General features: G+C 42.9%; 1 protein-coding gene across 1 annotated transcript; it reads right to left on the bottom strand.

Annotated features, from left to right (window-relative positions):
- Nucleotides 1-621: 621 nt before the first annotated feature.
- On the bottom strand, nucleotides 622-19451 carry LOC120057342 (platelet-derived growth factor receptor beta-like). The gene is given in 23 exon segments (XM_039005922.1): nucleotides 622-1227; nucleotides 1490-1761; nucleotides 1850-1955; nucleotides 2071-2170; nucleotides 3851-3962; nucleotides 4629-4751; nucleotides 4915-5033; nucleotides 6790-6988; nucleotides 7133-7275; nucleotides 7376-7486; nucleotides 7624-7728; nucleotides 7863-7995; nucleotides 8610-8704; nucleotides 9036-9247; nucleotides 9537-9657; nucleotides 11215-11330; nucleotides 11450-11633; nucleotides 11846-12005; nucleotides 12118-12248; nucleotides 12419-12676; nucleotides 13047-13328; nucleotides 13505-13578; nucleotides 19008-19451. Coding segments are annotated over 23 exon segments (3348 nt in total). The 5' UTR covers nucleotides 19031-19451; the 3' UTR covers nucleotides 622-1058.
- Between the last annotated feature and the right edge of the window lie 402 nt (nucleotides 19452-19853).

Below are 19853 nucleotides of genomic sequence, written 5' to 3'. Positions count from 1 at the left end.
GCGGTTGAATGTGTCAATGTCTGTCACCTTGATTACTCAAATTTCTCTCGACCTGTGCGCCTATGTTTTAAACTCATTCATAGGCTAGGTTTTAGCATACTCATGATGGGTATGGGGAAAATTAGAGTATCGTGTAGTAGCCTGAACTTATCGATGTTACGTTGAACTGGGTGAATGGAATATGAATGACAAAAAAGGGTTCTACCTGACAACAAAAAGGGTTGTTCAAAGGGTTCTCCTATGGGAACAGCCAAATAACCCTTTTAGGTTCTAGATAGCCTACACTTCTAACGCGAGTGGGGCGTGTGTTGCTTCGTTACAATGATCGCAAGAGCAGCTGCTGACTGATTTGACCGCTCCAACGCAGTTCCACCTCCAACACCGCCAAAGCATCCTATGCAGCTGTCTGCTATCGCCGGTTAATGCTTGATCTGATTGAATTTAGGCCCATGTTTCGAGGCAGTGTTTGTTTACAATCACATTGTTTACAAACAGTGGAGTTCAGCAAGCTTATATTTTGGGTTCTGATGGGGCATGACAGTTGAGCTAAGCAGGCCTTTATACGTTATATTCTTCAAGAATCAATGGGTATATATCATTCATTTAAAAGTCCCAAAATGTATGCTTACATTTATTTAATCGCTTTTTCAAAACATAATTTTGTCTAAAATTGAGAATGAGAAGTGCAAATATGAGGTGCATTACTGCAAGCTTACATTCTCTTTAAATTATAATTTTTTTAATGATTGAAATTAAATGTATTCCCATGCCAAATATACTTTTCTTTACAGTTTGACAACTTCAATTTGATTACATTTGCATATAATATTACCATTTCCATTTGTCAAACTGCTGATGTTTGTTTTGTGAATCGTAGCATTAAAAGGGAAAAAGTACCTGAAAGATATACAGTATATTACCAATATACAAAAATAATAACGATATAATGTTTCCTAAAAGGGCCTACAACATTAGTGTTTAACTAACAACACACATTGGTCATGTACAACATTGTCCTATACAGTAGACACCTCTAACTTCAGCTCTCTAATGAGAGGCTACAGGAAACTCTCCTCCACTTCAGGGGTACATGGAGACTGGGGGAGCTTGTCTTCTTGCGTGGGGGGAGGCACCTCTTCCTCTGTGGGTACTGGTTCTTCTAGGGATGCTTCTGGTCCATCCAGGGAGGCTGTATCAGTATCAGTCTGGTCGGTTGTGCTTGGAGGACTAAGGCAGAACAAAGATTGGTTTTACGTTATTACTGCTTTATTAATGTCAGAGTAAAATCAATAAGACCGAGTGTCACCTGGCAATTATTAATAACAATAAGCAATAAACAAAAACCCAACATAAGACAAGATTGTGCAGAATTGGGAAGTCCTCAAATGCTGCCTCTGACTCACGCAGCCACACTCTTCCTGTGGCAAACAGACAGCCACAGAGTTGACAGACAAGAGACACATTCTGCGGAGAGAAGATCCTACGTTACCTTGATGTACTCTGTGTGGCGGTGTCCAGCACCTCACCACCTGCTTCTGCCTCTTCGGCTACATGGATATCTGGGATGGCGATTATGTAGTCAGTCTGGGAGGGGCCAGCCTCCTTCCCAGTCTCATCTATCTCCCCTGTCTCCTGACCCGCTCGATCCCCTGAGGAGTGGTCACCTGAAGACACAGCTGGGTTCCCTGCTGGTATGGGTTTGGACCTGATTGCAGCGTGGTGGTCGCCCTTCAGAAAGCTCTCATTCACCTGGGTGTATTTCTGGGGTGGTTTGGAAATGATATGGAGTTATTAATACATGAGCAATCAAAATAGCCATAGTGTTGAGAATTATTCTAGTTCTCTATACCTTTTTGTAAGCATCAGTCAGCAGGTTTCCCATCAAATTAACCAGAGAGGAGAACAGTGGCCTCTTCTTGAATTGCTCATCCCAACACTTGCACATGACGTCATAGCTGAAAGAACATTTTTTTATTCAGAGTGAATTTCACCTTGTCCCATGCATGCAGTAGTTATTTTACTTATAACCACACAACTCCTACAGACAAAGAGAGACAGATGAGGCCTTACATCTCGTCTGTAGCATGAGCGGGTTTAGGCATCCTGTAGCCTCTCTTCAAGGCAGTGTAGAACTGTTCATTCATGGGAATGTCAGGATAGGGCGTTCCTCCTGAAGTTAGGCCGAAACAAGGTGTATACAGTGGATTCGGAAAGTATTCAGACCCCTTGACTTTTTCCAAATGTTCTTACGTTACAGCCTTATTCTAAAATTGATAACTACTTTTTTCCCCCCTCATCAATCTACACACAATCCTCCATAATGACAAAGTGAAAACAGGTTTTTAGAAATAAAAAACAGAAATACCTTATTTACGTAAGTATCCAGAACCTTTGCTATGACACTCGAAATTGAGCTCAGATGCATCCTGTTTCCATTGATCATCCTTGAGATGTTTCTACAACTTGACTAAAATTCAATTGATTGGACATGATTCGGAAAGGCACACACCTGTTTATATAATGTCCTAAAGTTGACAGTGCATGTCAGAGCAAAAACCAAGCCATGAGGTCAAAGGAATTGTCCGTAGAGCTCCGAGACACGATTGTATCTGGGGAAGGGTACCAAAACTTTTCTGCAGCATTGAAGCTCCCCAAGAACACAGTGGCCACCATCATTCTTAAATGGAAAAATTTGAAACAACCAAGACTCTTCCGAGAGCTGGCTGCCCGGCCAAACTGAGCAATCGGGGGAGAAGGGATTTGGTCAGAGAGGTGACCAAGAACCCGATGGTCACTCTGACAGAGCTCCAGAGTTCCTCTGTGGAGATGGGAGAACCTTCCAGAAGGACAACCATCTCTGCAGCACTCCACCAATCAGGCCTTTATGGAAGAGTGGCCAGGCGGAAGCCACTCCTCAGTAAAAGGAACATGACAGCCTGCTTGGAGTTTGCCAAAAGGCACATAAAGGACTGTCAGACCATGAGAAACAAGATTCTCTGGTCTGATGAAACCAATATTGAACTGTTTGGCCTGAATGACAAGTGTCATGTCTGGAGGAAACCTGGCACCATCCCTAAGGCAACGCATGGTGGTGGCAGCATCATGCTGTGGGGATATTTTTCAGCGGCAGGGACTGGGAGACTAGTCAGGATCGAGGGAAAGATGAATGGAGCAAAGTACAGAGAGATCCTTTTTGGAAACCTGCTCCGGAGTGCTCAGGATCTCAAGCTGTGGAGAAGTTTTACCTTCCAATGACCCTAAGCATTCAGCCAAGACAACACAGGAGTGGCTTTGGGACAAATCTCTGAATATCCTTGTGTGGCCCAGCCAGAGCCCGGACTTGAACCCGATCGAACATCTCTGGAGAGACCTGAAAATAGCTATGCAGCGACGCTCCCCATTCAACCTGACAGAGCTTGAGAGGATCTGCAAAGAAGATTGGGAGAAACTCGCCAAATACAGATGTGCCAAGCTTGTAGCATCATATCCAAGAAGACTTGAGGCTGTAGTCGCTGCCAAAGGTGTTTCAACAAAGTACTGAGTAAAGAATCTGAATACTTATGTAAATGTGATATTTCAGTTTTTTATTTGTGATAAATTTGCAAAAATGTGTAAAAACCTGTTTTTGCTTCATCATTATGTAGTATTTTGTGTAGATTAAAAAATATTTCATTCATTTTAGAATAAGGCTGTAACGTAACTAAATGTGGAAAAATTCAAGGGTGTCTGAATACTTTCCGAATGCACTGTAACTAATATCAAGACATACATTCATAGATATTATCTCTAGTTGCAATAACAAGTAAAGAATCAAAACACATCTGTTCTATGCAGAGACTTTTGTATTTACCTAGAGTAAAGATCTCTGAAAGCAGAATGCCAAAAGACCAAACATCGCTCAAGGTTGTGTAGAGGTTCTGGAAGATACTCTCTGGAGCCATCCACTTCAGTGGCAGGAATGTCTATAATATCAGAGACATACTGTAGGTAATCCATTTTAGGTACTGACAGTTGCGATACAGAGTTACAGATGTAATTATGGAAAATGGGCTTCTGCTTTTGGGACAGTGAAGAAAATTGACATTGTTTTGGTATTCTGACCGAAGTCCTGTACCATCTATGGCATAATGACTTTTGGAAAGCTGTTTCACATCCTCTTCTGATCGAAGACCAAAAAAGCCGAAAACCTCAGTGGAAAGAGTCTGCAGCCCAGATATCCAATAACTCAACCGCATTTCTGGCAAAAACAACTTCACCCTACTAGGAAGTTTTAGCATTTAAAAACCCTGAAAATGGCGCCTGCACCATCTTTTTAACCTAAAACATATTTTACTCTCAGGATGTATAGAATTAACCAGCAATACAGCAGTCTGTTAGGGGGAAAAAAGAGCAAAAACCATTTAACATTACAGTGTTGTCGGGCAGATAGTTTGCATAAGTAGGTCATATTAACCCACATCTCTGGAAGTTCCTTATAAAAAAAATTGTCTTTCAGTTTCAATCACTTTCATCTCCGAACAGAATGGCTGTGTGGTTGTTTCTTCCCCTCCTTTGCTTACTGCACATCTTCCAAATGGCCTGTAAACAAATACACAACGTAAAAAAAAAAACGAAACAAATGAACTCACGTTCCCTTTGGCTATGTAGTTGGAGTCGTTCATGACGTCACGGGCCAGGCCAAAGTCACAGATCTTCACCAGCTTTCCCTCGCAGATGAGAACGTTTCTGGCAGCCAGGTCACGATGAACACACTGTGAGGACAGGGCCAACAGTATAGACTATTATCGAAGTTCCTGTGGGTTCAGTAAGGTCATTTACACATGTTCTCCAGAATCAATGAACGTTTGATGTGACATGGCAAGAAATGTAATGATATGAATAAGGATGTGTTATGAAGCTCTTCCATAGTCATACATTCTTGGATGCCAGAAAGTCCATGCCGTTAGCCACTTGGTAGCTAAAGCCCACCAGATCTGTGTAGCTCAGAATTGGGGAGTCACTGATAGACAACGCGACGTCTGCTCTCTCTTGGCCTGAGCAACATGAAAAGAGAGCATAAAGTTGTCATAAACTTTGAGCCAGACCGTGCAAACAAATGATCAACTGACGGTGTTTCATCAAAAGAACAGTGTTTAAAAGCATTGTCTGGTTACACAAGAGGTTGAAACATATATCTTTTTCTGAAAGATGCTTGCGTGTCAAAACTCTAAGCGGAGAGAAAGGCTTCCCTATTTTGGTCTCTCCGGTAGTATTTCAACATCAGGGGTCTGTTTGTCTGCTCACCATCTGCCTGACCGGGATGTTGAAATGTCTTCGACACACTAAAGTAGCGTGAGGATGACCATTGTTTGCTGCTGCTTACCATAATACATGATGAACAACCAAGTTTTCATCAAATAAAATATTGGTTTTATGAAGTGTTTTATGCCTTTAGTATGTATATTGCTTAAACCAATTAAAAAGTGTATGGCTGTGTTTGAAATGGCACCCTATTCCCTATATAGTGCACTACTTTTGACCAGGGCCCATAGAACTCTGGTCAACATTTGTGCACTATATAGGGAATAAGGTGCCATAAAACACACATTTCTTTGTAGAAAGCAGGGGTTGGAACGGAAATACATTTCCAATCGGTTCATTTTGAACAGAACCATTATTTCTTTTTTTCCGTTCCACAATAAAGTTCTGAACCAGTTCAAACCTCCCAAAAAGTACCGGTTTATATCGTTCTTTTCTGTTCATTTTTAAACCTCTGAAATCATACTTTTTAAACAATTAGCTCGACATTAAATTACTTCATCAATCATAGAGCAGCTTGCGATGGAGCAGGAAAACTATAGCTCAGTGAGTTGTTTACATGTTGTGATAGAAAGACACGCTACGAGATGCAACTGAAATTTTACTGGTGTGGAGAGTGCAAGAGAGGGTGAAGGAGGAGGAGGCTTGGCTTGAAGTTCTGGGCATCTTGTGATGACATGCATTATCTGAATTAGGCCCACAGAATCATACCTGGAGGATCGGCTTTTATAGAGGAACTTTGAATGTCTTTGAACTTCAGAGATGGTGTAATGTTGGACCAGAGCTAGCTAACAAGCTTGTGTGTGGAGAGCGGCACCTGGATTAAAAGCTTACCTTTTTGTAGTTAATACATCCCATACATCCCATTCGTCTTACCTTTTTGTAGTTAATACATCCCATGTGAAATGTGATAACTATAGAATCCCTAACTAGCATTGAAAAAGTGAATCCATTCTCCTCTAATAAAAAATCTCTCTCCCTAACTTCTGAATCATACTTACGTCAGTAGGCTACTAGACAATGCTTGGAGGGGGATGGGCAGGTAGCCTAAATGAACACATACTGGCAAAGATTTTCAGCTGGCAGGCAGACACTGGAAGAAGTTTCTGATTGACAGAGGGAGGGCTTTGAATAGGCGCTTCGTTGCGTTTTTTATGGGACTGGAAGAAATGGCCAGAACATGAAATAACGTTATTAACCGGTTCCATGTTTTTAAAATAACATTTCTGTTCGAGGAAAGTATAGATCACTTTCGTTCCCGGTTCTGATTCTGTTCCTTGTAGTTATTTTTTTTTTGTAAAGTTATTTTTCTGGTTTTCGGTTCTGGTCCCTGAACTGTTTCCAACCCCTGAAAAAGAAAGTACCCACTGGGCACAGGTGTCAATTCAACGTCTATTCCACATTGGTTCAACGTCATTTAGTTGAAACGACGTGAAAACAATGTTGATTCAACCAGTGTGTGCCCAGTGGATAATGTGTACAAAAATGTACCTTGTCCTTGGTAGTTGTTGTCCTGGTGGTAGGGTGTCTCATTGACTGAAGGCTCGATGTCTGTATACTTGATGTTGTCACTCAGCTCTTGCATTGGGACATAATTTAAAGAATCTTCCTTGGTCATGTCCATGTAACCCCCATCACTCTCACTGTCAAAACCCAAGGGCACAATTTGTTACAATAAGTGATAGTACATCTTTGACTTACAGAAAGCATAGGCCTCTGAATCCATTTTCCAATGCAACTAAACATTGAATGCTGATGGGGGATTTTGCAATGTAAAAATCAGTAGTGTGTACTTCGGAAGGCATCAGTCTTGCCTTTTTCCTTGGATTTGGACTGGACTCTCTGTGCTGTTCCTGCACATATCAGCATCCCTGCGGTTTTTGTCTGCGTAGTACTGCAGGAAGTTGTGCTTGTTGCGGTGAAGGTAGTCAACCAGGTCACCATAGCAACAGTACTCAGTTATGAGGTAGATAGGACCTTCAGGACAGAGAAAAGTGGGAAGTTGTTAACACACACTTTGACTAACATATCAGAACATGTTACGTCTATAAGCAGTTGTATGCTTTCCAGTTCCCACCTCGTTTCGTACAAGCCCCCAGTAGGTTGACGATGTTTAGATGGGGCCCAAGGTGACTCATTATCTTCAGCTCAGATATCAGAGCCTGAGTCTCACTTGTCCTTGCTGTGGCTGTCCGTCAAAACAATAGCAGAACATGCAGCGTTGCAATATTTTCCCATGGTAGAATGAGTAACGAGGTCAGTGGTTTGTGTGTAAAATGGAGGAAGTGTCAAGTTGTTGGTAATAGTAAAGCATAAAGCACTCACACTTGAGCATCTTCACAGCCACTTTGGTGGTGGACTGAGCGTGACCAAGGCCATAGGCTGTGGCCTCCACGACCCTCCCAAATGCTCCAGAACCCAGAGTGTGACCTGGTATGACAAAAAATTTGGTGTACTGTTAGCTTAGCTAATGTCAAATATATCAATACATCATGATTCATAAATAGGCTATAGTATTCACACAATTATACTAAAACATTCCCTGTAATATAATAGTCGCTCACCCAGGACCAGGCTGTCCCGGGGCACCTCCCATACACAGTCATATGGCAGGTGCATGGGGTCCATGTAGGTGTACTTGTGGCCATCTGAGCTCACTGACTCGATCACCTTCCAACGGATCTCATACCGGGGCTTCTAAAGGCAGATACAAAAGGCTGTCAGAGTTTTATATATCATATATTTAAGTAATACGGCGTCGAGGGGGTGTGGTATATGGCCAATATACCACAGCTAAGGGCTGTTCTTATGTACGACGCATCGCGGAGTGCCTGGACACAGCCCTTAGTCGTGAAAAATTGGCCATATAGCACGAATCCCTGAGGTGCCTTATTGCTATTATAAACTGGTTACCAACGTAATTAGAGTAGTAAAAAATAAATGTTTTATCATACCCGTGGTATACGGTCTGATATACCATGGCTGTCAGCCAATCAGCATTCAGGGCTCGAACCACCCAGTTTATAAACAGTATTATACGTCATTGTCCCCGAGGGGAAATGTGTCTTGGACAATGAAAGAGTGCTGCTGCTTCCACAAAAATACATAAATACATAGAATCAACAGAAAGTTTGTTATGCCAGGCAAGGCTGTGACTAAAGTGGCAGTTCCACATGATTTCAGACCTACTGGCCAGGCTCCAGTCAATTATTGTAGTCTTCGCTAATTTTACGGTCTCATCTTTCAACAGTAGCATCACTCTCAAGACAAATGTGATGGGAAGGAGATGGGCTTCTGTTTGGGGGGCTCACCTTTCTCCAAAGGGCGATGAGGATGACGAGGAAGATGACGGCAATGACCACCAGGGCTAACACTGCAGCCAAGACAGCCACCTGGGAGAAAAGAGCTGCAGATACACACACAGAGAAGGAGCTCATACAAGAGGACAACCTCAGTGTTCCTTATTCATACTCTGTTAGTCAAAGTCAAAGACTTAGCCAAAGACTAATGCATTTCTATGCTTTTATTTTTTATAAATATGTCTGTAAAGTGTATTGAGGCTTTTGATCAATGCACTTGAAATAGATTGTGATTTGAAAGAGTTTTTATCAGTATATCAAAAGTAATCAAATTGTTTCCATTTTAAATTAAATATTTTAAATGCGAGTTACTGTAACTACTTATAGCTTATTTGCATATATGTAAATACTTATCGCTTATTTGCATGGAATGCTTACAGTTCGAGACCAGTTTGATGTCCCAGGCCCTGCGCCCTCTCTCATTGCGGGCTTCACAGCGTACTGATGTGATACCCCCCATGGTCTGGAAGGTCAAAAGGCTGCGGACGTGGTTGACCCCTGAGGCCTCGATGTAGCTCACGTTCATCTGGATGCTGACGTTCTCCTGGTCAGCCGACAGAGACTTCCATGCTGTGGTCTTATTACTGCATCTGGGTGAAGATGTCATAATTAGCTTCGATGGTGATAGAAAATATGCTTGTTCAGTCCGTGAGACTTTCTGTCTGAGCGAGATATGGGGTGACTGAAAAAAAAACAGCTATAGACTATTGAGAGTCCAAAATAAGCAACAGGTCTAACAAATATCACTCAATTGTTTAATTACAATGTGTGACCCTTTTGTAACACTGCCCTCTACAGATTGAGAGTAAAAGTCAAAACTGAAGAGCCTGAATATGCTTCATTGTGTTGGTCAGTATTTCCAGGGGTCTGTTCCCTTACTTTCCAATGCTTTCACAGCTGTACCAGTGAATGGTGGGTGTGGGGACCCCCTCTGTGACACAGAGCACACCGTGGCCCTGGTCCATATGCTGGTCAGACAAATCTATTATCTTCGGGGAAGCTGCAGGGAGTGGAAATATCCAATGAGACAGTGAAAGGTAGTGAAATATAGATACACTGAACAAAAATATAAACGCAACATGTAAAGTGTTGGTCCCATGAGCTGAAATAAAAGATCCCTGAAATGTTCCATATGCACAAAAAGCTTATTTCTCTCAATCTCTTTGCACAAATTTGTTAACGTCCCTGTTAGTGAGCATTTTTCCTTTGCCAAGATAATTCATCCACCTGACAGGTGTGGCATATCAAGAACATTGTGCTGGGGACAATAAAAGGCCACTCTAAAATGTGCAGTTTTGTCACACAACACAACATAATACCACAGATGTCTCAACTTTTGAGATTGCGTGCAATTGGCATGCTGACTGCAGGAATGTCCACCAGAGCTGTTGCCAGAGAATTTAATGTTAATGTCTCTTCTGTAAGCCACCTTCAACATCATTTTAGAGAATTTGTCCTCACAGCCCCAGACCACGTGTAACCACGCCAGCCCAGGACCTCAACATCTGGCTTCTTCACCTGCGGGATCGTCTGAGACCAGCCACCCGGACAGCTGATGAAACTGTGGGTTTGCACATCCAAATAATTTTTGGACAAACCGTCAAAAACCGTCTCAAGGAAGCTCATCTGCATGCTCGCCGTCCTCATCAGGGTCTTGACCTGACTGCAGTTCGTAACCGACTTCAGTGGGCAAATGCTCACATTCGATGGCCACTTGTACGCTGTAGAAGTGTGCTCTTTACACGTCATGTGGGCGAGCAGTTTAATGATGTCAACGTTGTGAACAGAGTGCCCCATAGTGGCGGTGGGGTTATGGTATGGGTAGGTATAAGCTACGGACAATGAACACAATTGCATTTTATTGATGGCAATTTGAATGCACAGAGATACCGTGACAAGTTCCTGAGGCCCATTGTCGTGCCATTCATCCGCCACCGTCATTTCATGTTTCTGCATGATAAAGCACTGCCCCATGTCGCAGGGATCTGTACATAATTCCTGGAAGATGAAAATATCCCAGTTGTTCCATGGCCTGCATACTCACCAGACATGTCCCCCGTTGAGCATGTTTGGGATGCTCTGGATCAATGTGTATGACAGCGTGTTCCAGTTCTCAACCAATATCCAGCAACTTTGCACAGCCAGTGAAGAGTAGCGGGACTCTATGTGAAGGAGATGTGTCTCGCTGCATGAGGCAAGTGGTTGTCACACCAGATACTGACTGGTTTTCTGATCCACGTCCCTGCATTTTCTTTTAAGGTATCTGTGACCAACATATGCATATCTGTATTCCCAATCATGTGAAATCCATAGATTAGGGCATAGTTAATTTATTTAAATTATATGAACTTTAACTCAATAAAATCTTGGAAATTGTTGCATGTTGTGTTTACATTTTTTGTTCAGTGTAGTTGATTGTTTAATCAATAGAAGTATCTGTTCAACATCCTTTAAATTCAAACATGATAACTCAATAAAGAAAAATGTCTGAATAATGATCCCATCTAATGTAGATATGTCTGTCCAGAGTTGATAATGATTCAGGCGTGTATCTTACACGTGACTTGAAGATCAAAGGTTATCTCCTTGACATCATCTTCATTGGCCACCTGGACAGTGTAGAGGCCCCTCTGTTCCATCCTGACCCTTACCAAGGTCAGAGTACTGAGGTAACTTAAGGTCAAACAGAACACAATCAACATCACGGGGCTTATGTACTGATTCTCAATTTCATTGTCACCGTAATAATAGATTTCTTTGTTGGGCTGTTCATGATCATGTATGATGGGTACCTGGTCTCGTGCACCTGTCTGGTGTCCATGGATACAGTTTCCCCAGTAAGGGTGGTGTTGTCTCTGGTCCAGAGCACCTGAGGTTTGGGATATGCTTCAATCTGCACTGTGAGCCCAACGCTCTGATACTGGAGCGCTGAAACATTGGTGTTGATGGAGGGTTCCAGATCCACAAAGCCCCGTTCTGTAAAATGACATTTGAATAGAAGATCACTACCTTATAGATGCATGGCAAGAACATAAATCAGTTAGATACTTTCCAAAGCAGACACACACACAAAGCCCATTGAGGTCCCATTACATTGTGCATAGTATTTCCACCTTTTCATTCGATTTCATGAAAAGTTACTCAGCTTATGTTGTGAGTTTGGAAAAGCTTTGAGGGTGTTTGCTCACCCAGAACAGTGACAGTGAGATTATCCATGGCTGACTTTCCGGCGAAAGAGTCCTGCACTCGACAGATGTACTGGCCAGAGTCCTCCAGAGTAACACTGGAGATGTTCAAGAAGGAGCGGATTCTAATCTCCGATAGAAAGTCTGTCAGTGGCTCAATTGTCTTCAGATGGAAACAAAAATATAACAGAAGTAGGAACAGCATAGCGACAGCCTAATTGTCAACAAAAGAGATGATTATGCTTGTTAATATAGGTCACATATTGTCCACTCACCTCTTTGCGAGGAAAATCCCATTCGAAGTAAACCATCTCTGCTTCTTCTACAGTACAATTAACCATTAAAGCCTCGCCTTGTTTCAGCACAGTCTTTGAGAGTGTCATGAAGGCGTTCATGGATTTGGGGACTGGAGAGAATAAACCGGAAGAGGACATTATAACAGGTCCGACCTTCCTGCAGCCTGGTCTTCAATAAGCAGTTTACAGCTTTTTAAATAATATTTTAAGATTGTGCGTTGAGACACTTTTTAAAAATTTTGGTTTAAGTTTCACTTTGAGGGTTGACACAGAGCCTTACCCACAATGCTGTAGACATAATACACCTGGGACGCCTTCTCCTCTCCGTTCATGGCACCTCGGCAGATGTAGGAGCTATCTTTCAGGATGGCGGTGAACCCTTTACTGGGTTGGTATGTTCCCTCCACGGGGGCCTTGCTGTCCCTCTCGTACAGGGTCACGTTAATGCCAGGGTCAGTCACCACGCAGGGAATGGTACCTTCCTCTTCCTCCTTCATCACTACTGCTTGGCGCAGGGGAAGAAACCATTCCTCCGGGTCTGGGGAAGTAAAAAGGGAAGTAAAAACTATGACATTTCTAAAATAGCCTTTAGAGACACGGGGACATTGTATTCAAACGGTAGAGGGTGGTGTCTATTGTGAAACGAGCACTAATTTGTATTAGCTTTGAATTGTAACAGTTTGTCCCTCCCTAGTCCTCCTAAAATAGAAGGTTCAGTGGTCTAGGATGGTCTAGTGGTCTAAGCCACTGCCTCCAGATCACATATCGCTGCAGCATGGGTCGAATCCAGCCCACTGCTATTTCAGCACACTCTCTCCTCTATCTTTCCTCTCTACCTCTGTCCTATCCAATAAAATAAAACACAAATGCATGAAAAAGAAAATAGAAGGTTCATAGTTTGGTCTCACCTGGTACAAACACCGATATGTCCTTGGCCTCCTCTGTAGAGGGCTCTTCACAGATATAGTTCCCAGAGTGCCTCCAGGTGACGTTGTGGAGGACCAGCACACTGGTTGTTCCCCTGTCCTCCACAGCCACTCCCTCCAGGCTGGGGTCGTGGGGAGACTTCCAGGTCACCTTGCTCCAACCAGAACAGACCACCGTGAAGGAGGAGTTGGTGCTCAGTGTGACCTCCTTCTCACTGGGGCTGAGCTCCAGACTGAAGCCCTCTGGACAAAACTGCAGCAGCACTGGGAAATGTATTTAGTATTTATTAGGATCCCCAATTAGCTGCTGCCGAGGCAGTGGCTACTCTTCCTGGGGTTCAAACATAATGAGATGAACAACGCGAACACGTTACAAATGTACAATCTTGACCAATTTACGATCCAACTACAGTGTAAAAACCCATTTAGCTTTTTCTTACCTGCAAAGATGGCCACCAAAGGCAGAGACTTTGCCAAGCCCAACTCCGTAGTGCCAGTGTGAATTGATAACACTCTGGAAAATAAACATTGAATGGTGAAGGAGTCCGTAAAGGAGTACTGTGTAGAGAGAGGCCTTTAAATACTACGTATGTGATGTTTTTAGAGGGATTGTAAACATGGAGGACTTGCCGTGTCTGGAAACAATTAGGCTCAAATCAAAGAGTGGAGAGCACAAAGATGGCAAGGACACTGGGACAGGAATGAGTGGGTGTACTGGGAGTGCACAGAGCATGTCAACTCAAGTAAGTAAGGTCTGTGAAATGGAAGCTCATCAATCAGGGGTAGCTGTACCATAGTAAGTGTAAATCTGTCTCCATCCATTTAGTATGATATGTTTCGTATGGTATGATTTAATTTGGGGATGTCCATCATCCATTTTGTATGATACACGCTTAGGAAAAAAAAGTTGTATTGTATCTAGAACCAAAAAGGGTTCTTCGGCTGTCCCCATAGGAGAACCCTTTGAACAACCCTTTTTGGTTCCAGGTAGAAGCATTTTGGTTCTAGGTAGAACCCTTTTGGGTTCCATGTAGAACCCTTTCCACAGAGGATTATACATGGAACCCAAAAGAGTTCTGCCTGGAACCAAAAAAGGTTTCTCCTGTGGGGACAGCCGCAGAATCCCTTTGGAACCCTTTTTTCTAAGAGTGTATGTTACAAATTAGCTAGGCTAGGGGTTGAGGTTAGGGATAAGGTTCGGGTCAGGAGTTAAGGTTAGGGTTAAGGAAATCGTTAGCTAGCCTGCTAAGTTGTTGCAAACTTACTAATTAGCTAAAATGCTACATTTTCCGTGATGTGATCCGAACACGCAACCTTTGGGTATACGCCCACCCATCCTCCCTCCCCGCCCGCCCACCCAAACTCCCTTCTTTCATTTTTGTCTTAAATAACCATACGATAGATATGTAACACATCTGTCACAGATTTACATTTACTCAGTAGCTGTGCGTGGGTAAAATCACTGGGGAAGCCGAGCCAGAAAAGCCAGATAATTACGTTGTTTGCTCTATGACCTGTTAGTTCATATGCCTTGCGACCGTGATATATAGGCCTAAGACCGAGACAATAAGAAGACACAGTGGCAGAATAAATTCAACCACACCTTTGTTTCCTCACAAAACCAGAGAGCAACCTCTGTCCGGTGAAATCCACAAAGCATAAGCATATTGCAAATGGTTACATGACCCACAGCATTGTCATGCAAGTTAATGTTTCCGACATTTTCGGACTGCTAAACAACTATTTATTTAGAACCACGGAGAGTTACCGCAAGTCGCAAAGAAAACACAAGCTGCCTCCACTATTCCAGCACCATTTCAACTTCAAACATTTCAGCATCACAAAATCACCGATAGTTAGTCTAATACAGTGACAACTAAAGGATACCAAAAACAATTTAGTTCAATCAACACAAGTTAAATATGATGTGGCTTTCCATGGTTCTGATTTGTGTGTGTAAGCCAGTTAACATTAGCCTTCTACATTTTGAACTTCCATCCTCTCAGTCCAGGGAAACAATGTATGAATTTATGGTTGGATCAGAGTTGCCGTTATAATCATTGGCCAGTACGGAGAAGTTGAGCTCACTCAGTTTAGCTCAACACTGATTAGCTATTATTTTATACTTTTTTTTCAAGGGAGGCCAAATGCATGCTGGCTTTCCTTGCATTGGGCTCCCGAGTGGCGCAGCAGTCTAAGGCACTGCATCTCAGGGCAAGAGGTGCTACTATAGTACCTGGTTCGAATCCAGGCTGTATCACATCCGGCCGTGATTGGGAGTTCCATATTGTGGCGCACAATTAGCCCAGCATCGTCTGGGTTTGGCCAGAGTAGGCCGTCATTGTAAATAAGAATTTGTACTTAACTGACTTGCCTAGTTAAATTTTAAAAATGCTACTGGCGGCAACAATGTCATACTCTTTATGACCAGACACCATCAGATACATCAGATACAGATACAGAGACAGAGGGGCGCTGTTTTGCTCGGATGCTTTCTCCGGTGAGATAGATTCAGGCTCTTGCGAATTTAAGGAAGATTATGGAAACGGAGAGAGACTAAATATTTTATTTTGTTTTGTTGCTTTGTCAATATTTGGGGGAAGCCTGGCTTCCCTTGGCATGCATGGATACACACCACTGCATTTACTATGTTTCTTCTACTCTTTGAGGCCAGGCTGAGCTCACAGTCAAAATAGAGATGTCACAGCTGGGGGTTCCCAAAATGTATGACATACTGCTTCTGGAATTCACTACACCAACCAGCAGGTCTTTCTTCCTCTGCACTTTTATCAAATGTTTGTATTAACCTATTGAGAGCAATTTTGTTTGTACAATCTGAGTCATGGTCTCTTATGATTCATCTTTTCCATTCAGTCATAGTAATGTCATGTTGTCAAAGCAATTGACATTCGGAGTCGAACATCATTGGTTGTCTCAGACCACTGGCTGCAGGACAAAGAAGCAGCAGGACACTGCTCTGCTGTCTGTCTGGTACCATGAATCAAAAGCATAGCTCTCTGCTACAAGACCCTTCAGCCAGCTATAGGGATCCTCAGCAAGTGAAGTTAATGCCCTTCCCAGCTACAGTATGTCTGAAAGTGAGAGTACAGACATCATTGGTGGCAACTCGCAGGCAAGAGGTGCAGACAGACAGAACCTCACTGAGATGTGACTGCCATGTTAGCTTCTCTTTCTCTCTCTCCCTGTTTCCCTCCTTATGGTTTTACTAGAGCTAAAAACAGACTCCCCCCCCCCCCAACCTTTTATTAATCACACTGCCTTTTTCTCTGGGGAATGAACAACTCGATGAACAGACCCCAGGCATTTTTAGACAGAATTAAAAAGAATTGCTCTAGCTACCTGATCATTTCAATTTCGTGTTCCCTCTGGAAGCAAACGGAATATGGCATGAATTTAATGACTAGACCATGCAGGCCAAGTATAAGGAAATTCCATCTGAAAGAAGCAATGTGTTTTCAGGGGAAAATATCAAGAGGTAGAGGAAGAGTGGTTAAGGGGAGGAGGCCACATAGAGGGAGCTGTTGGGAAAGAGCCCCAAAGATAGGGGGATTTTCCACAGAAAGCCAGAGAGCCAATGCGATCAAAATACCTTGTTGAGATAAGCAGCTCTTTTCTAATCAAGCATCCTCTCGGGACTCGTGCTCTTTGAGGAATTAAAACAAACATTATTTGCCAGAAACCAAAACCTCTCTCTGGCAAAGGTTTGCAAATGAACTCTTTCTGAAAAGCATCAATAGTAAGCACATTGGCCCAGGTCCTATACTGTTAGTTGGCCGCTGCCCAAGAGGGGCTGGCTGTGAGTCAAAATGTCTAATAAAACAAAATAAACTGTCTCTGTGTGACCTGACCTCAGATCAAATAAAGGCTGTTTACATGAACACACACAAACTCATTTCACACTCATACTACCTCCTCACCAGGGAGGTACCACTGAGTAAGTGAGAGATACTTTATCTAGAGGTCTAGGCAAATTCGGAATAAGACTGAATTCCCAACGGAACTGAACTGGGCATCACCTCATCAGTTCAATCGGTTATAGTCTGGAGCATGGTGTTTACGAAACCCTCTGCGCTGAGCTAAAGAAGCCAGCTGCTTTCTTATCCTTGTGAGGGAGGCAGAACCTGGCCATCACAGTGTCTCTGTGATGAGGAACACTGGCCTCCCTTGTGTGGGGGCGAGTGACTGACACACCAGACGCAACCAGCCTGTGAACACAGATGCTGATCTGTGGCACCCTACCATAGCCGCACTGCATGCCATGTGTTTCCCACCAATCGGAAAGGCTGCAAAACAAACTGGACCTCATATGGCCTACGCTCCTGTATCCGATTTAGCACCGTCAACGACTCCATGACTGGTACATTTTCAGCCCACGTACAGTCTGCAGCAGACCCTCTCATTGGGTATGGCATATTTTTATTTCAGAAATATGTACTAAATCAAACACAAGCTCCTCCTAGCTCATCGCAGGCCTATTACATGGTAATAGGCGCTCGAGTAGCCGCTATAGCAAAATGCAATGGAAATGAAATCACACAGAGGCCATCATTTCACCGTTTCAAATACACGTCAATAAGCTGTAATCCTTGCGAGTTTGGCCTGACTAGATGTTACATAAACGACCCTGCAGCAGTATATTGATAGACATTTTTGTCGTTTTCAGTACTAAGCAAATGTTCATCTGTGACCAAAACAAGGCCGTAATCGATTTAACACATGTTCCATACATTGTCTGGGTTGAAGGGAGGGGTAGGTGGTGGTTATAGAGTAATCCAGTTACAGGGTATAGAGCAGTACCCAGTTCTGGGGTAGAAGAGTATTTTAGGCCATTGTTTTTAGTTGAGAAGTCTTGTTGTATTACTTTTACACCATTGAGGTCAGTACATCCTGTGATGGAAAGTAAGTGTCTAGTAAAAATGGAAGGGTGTATGGGCATGAAACTCTACACTGCACAATCTGCTATTGCAATTTGGTTTCTTTTAGCACCACGTGATCTAGACGAGCTGTTTTTAATCACAGCTACAGTAGTGGGTTCGTTTTCTTCTTTTTTTGTTGCTTTCGGGTGAATTGTGTATCTGTAGTGACATTCCACGCCTTTTCTCATGTCTTCATTCTTTGGTAAGTGTGCAAGAAGCACGGCAGCACACAGCAGTGTTGACTCAAACGTACAGAATCATATAATGTTGGCACGGGATGCTACTGAAACCGCAGTTGAATAGTCAATATATAATGAGCTGTGTGGCTTATGGTACACTATGCAACAGTATGGTAACACACTATGTCCATGTGTTCTTTGACCATTGTGCCACTGAACTGAAAACCAAACAAGTGTTCATGTCGAACAGCCCCCATTGAAGGAGATGAGTGATATCCATAGAGGGTCAGTAAATCTTTCAACAGATAGACAGACGTGTGTGGCCGTCGTGGCTCTAAAACCATGTTATATGCTGTTTTGTTTTCATCTATCTTGGGAACAAGTTTGACCCTCTTGTCAATAGAACGGAAGTATTTTGAGTATCCTTACATGTCTGGAAGTACTATTTGGTTAAAACCCTCTTGTTATCATTTAGCTGCCTTGCCTGAGGGGAAGGAATGCACAGCAAGGGGATACGCATACCAGCTGCACTGAGAGACAAGCTATTCGGAAAAACATCAGTTTGTGTCGTTCACTCTGACAATACCACAAGAGAGACCCATCAGGATGTGGATAGCTTTGTCACCCATCACCAAGTTGGGGATTTTATAATGCCTGAGAGCAGAGAAACCAGTACTGTCTCACATACAAAAGTGTGGGTTGGCAGTTGTGAAATAGTCCGGGCTGGTTGCAGACAGAGAGACGCAGCCTGGAAACCCTCCTTTTTGTGTGTTAGAATAAGAGTTGGGAAGAAGAAAGATGATAAGGACGATATGGTCGTCACTTACCTTGGGAGAGTTCCTCTCCACATTTTTCACCACCCCGTCTTGTCTGTTGACTAGTAAGATATCCCGTATCCTTTCTGAGTTGGAGAGAAGTCCTTGATTTTGATGTTGAGTGAGCTCCTTCAATTTGCGGGGATATATGGGTGGAAACCTTCAGTCTGGCGCATGCTTTAGGAGAGTGGGTGTATGGGAAGTAAACAATACACAACAATTCTCTTGAAGCCATTAGGGTAAACAGTTCCTCCTCCTTGAACAGGACAGCATTCTGGCTAGAATTGCTATGTCCGTTCTTACCACAAAAGGACAAACAAATCAATACAAAATAAATATTTTATCCACTGGCGGAAGTCTATTATTGCCTTGAAAGTCAATATTATTTCATTCCGATAAAGAGCGAGAAAAGTGAACGGCTGCTGCCTTTCTTTGAGGGTCCAAGCTCTATATCTGTTTTCAATCTTGGCTTTTCAGCCCTTCTTTTTCCTTTTCCTTCTCAGGATGTGAGTGGCTGGCTAGAAAATGCAGGGCGCTCGCCAGAACCTTAGCTAGAGCTTTTTTATTTGTGTTTTTTTTTTGTGGGGGAAGGGGAAGCAAGGTCAGTGGACGGATTTAACTGCTTTCTGTGAAGTCACTCTTGGACAGACAACGTCTAAATGTTCAGTGTGTGTTTGTGTATGTATGAGTTTAATCGTCTTCCATTAGCTAAAATAATAAAATAGTGAAATTAAATTCAATACTTCAAAAACTTTTATGACTTTTTGGAGAGGGCATTTGGATCTTATTTATCCAGACTGTGTGCGGGATCATATTCATATGAGATTTCCCACATAGCACTGCTTTAGAGAGAGGGAG

Source organism: Salvelinus namaycush, chromosome 12, assembly GCF_016432855.1.
Source record: "Salvelinus namaycush isolate Seneca chromosome 12, SaNama_1.0, whole genome shotgun sequence".
Classification (NCBI taxonomy): Eukaryota; Metazoa; Chordata; class Actinopteri; order Salmoniformes; family Salmonidae; genus Salvelinus; species Salvelinus namaycush.
Note: the sequence above shows the minus strand (reverse complement) of the source record. Positions and strands in the feature narration are given on the sequence as shown.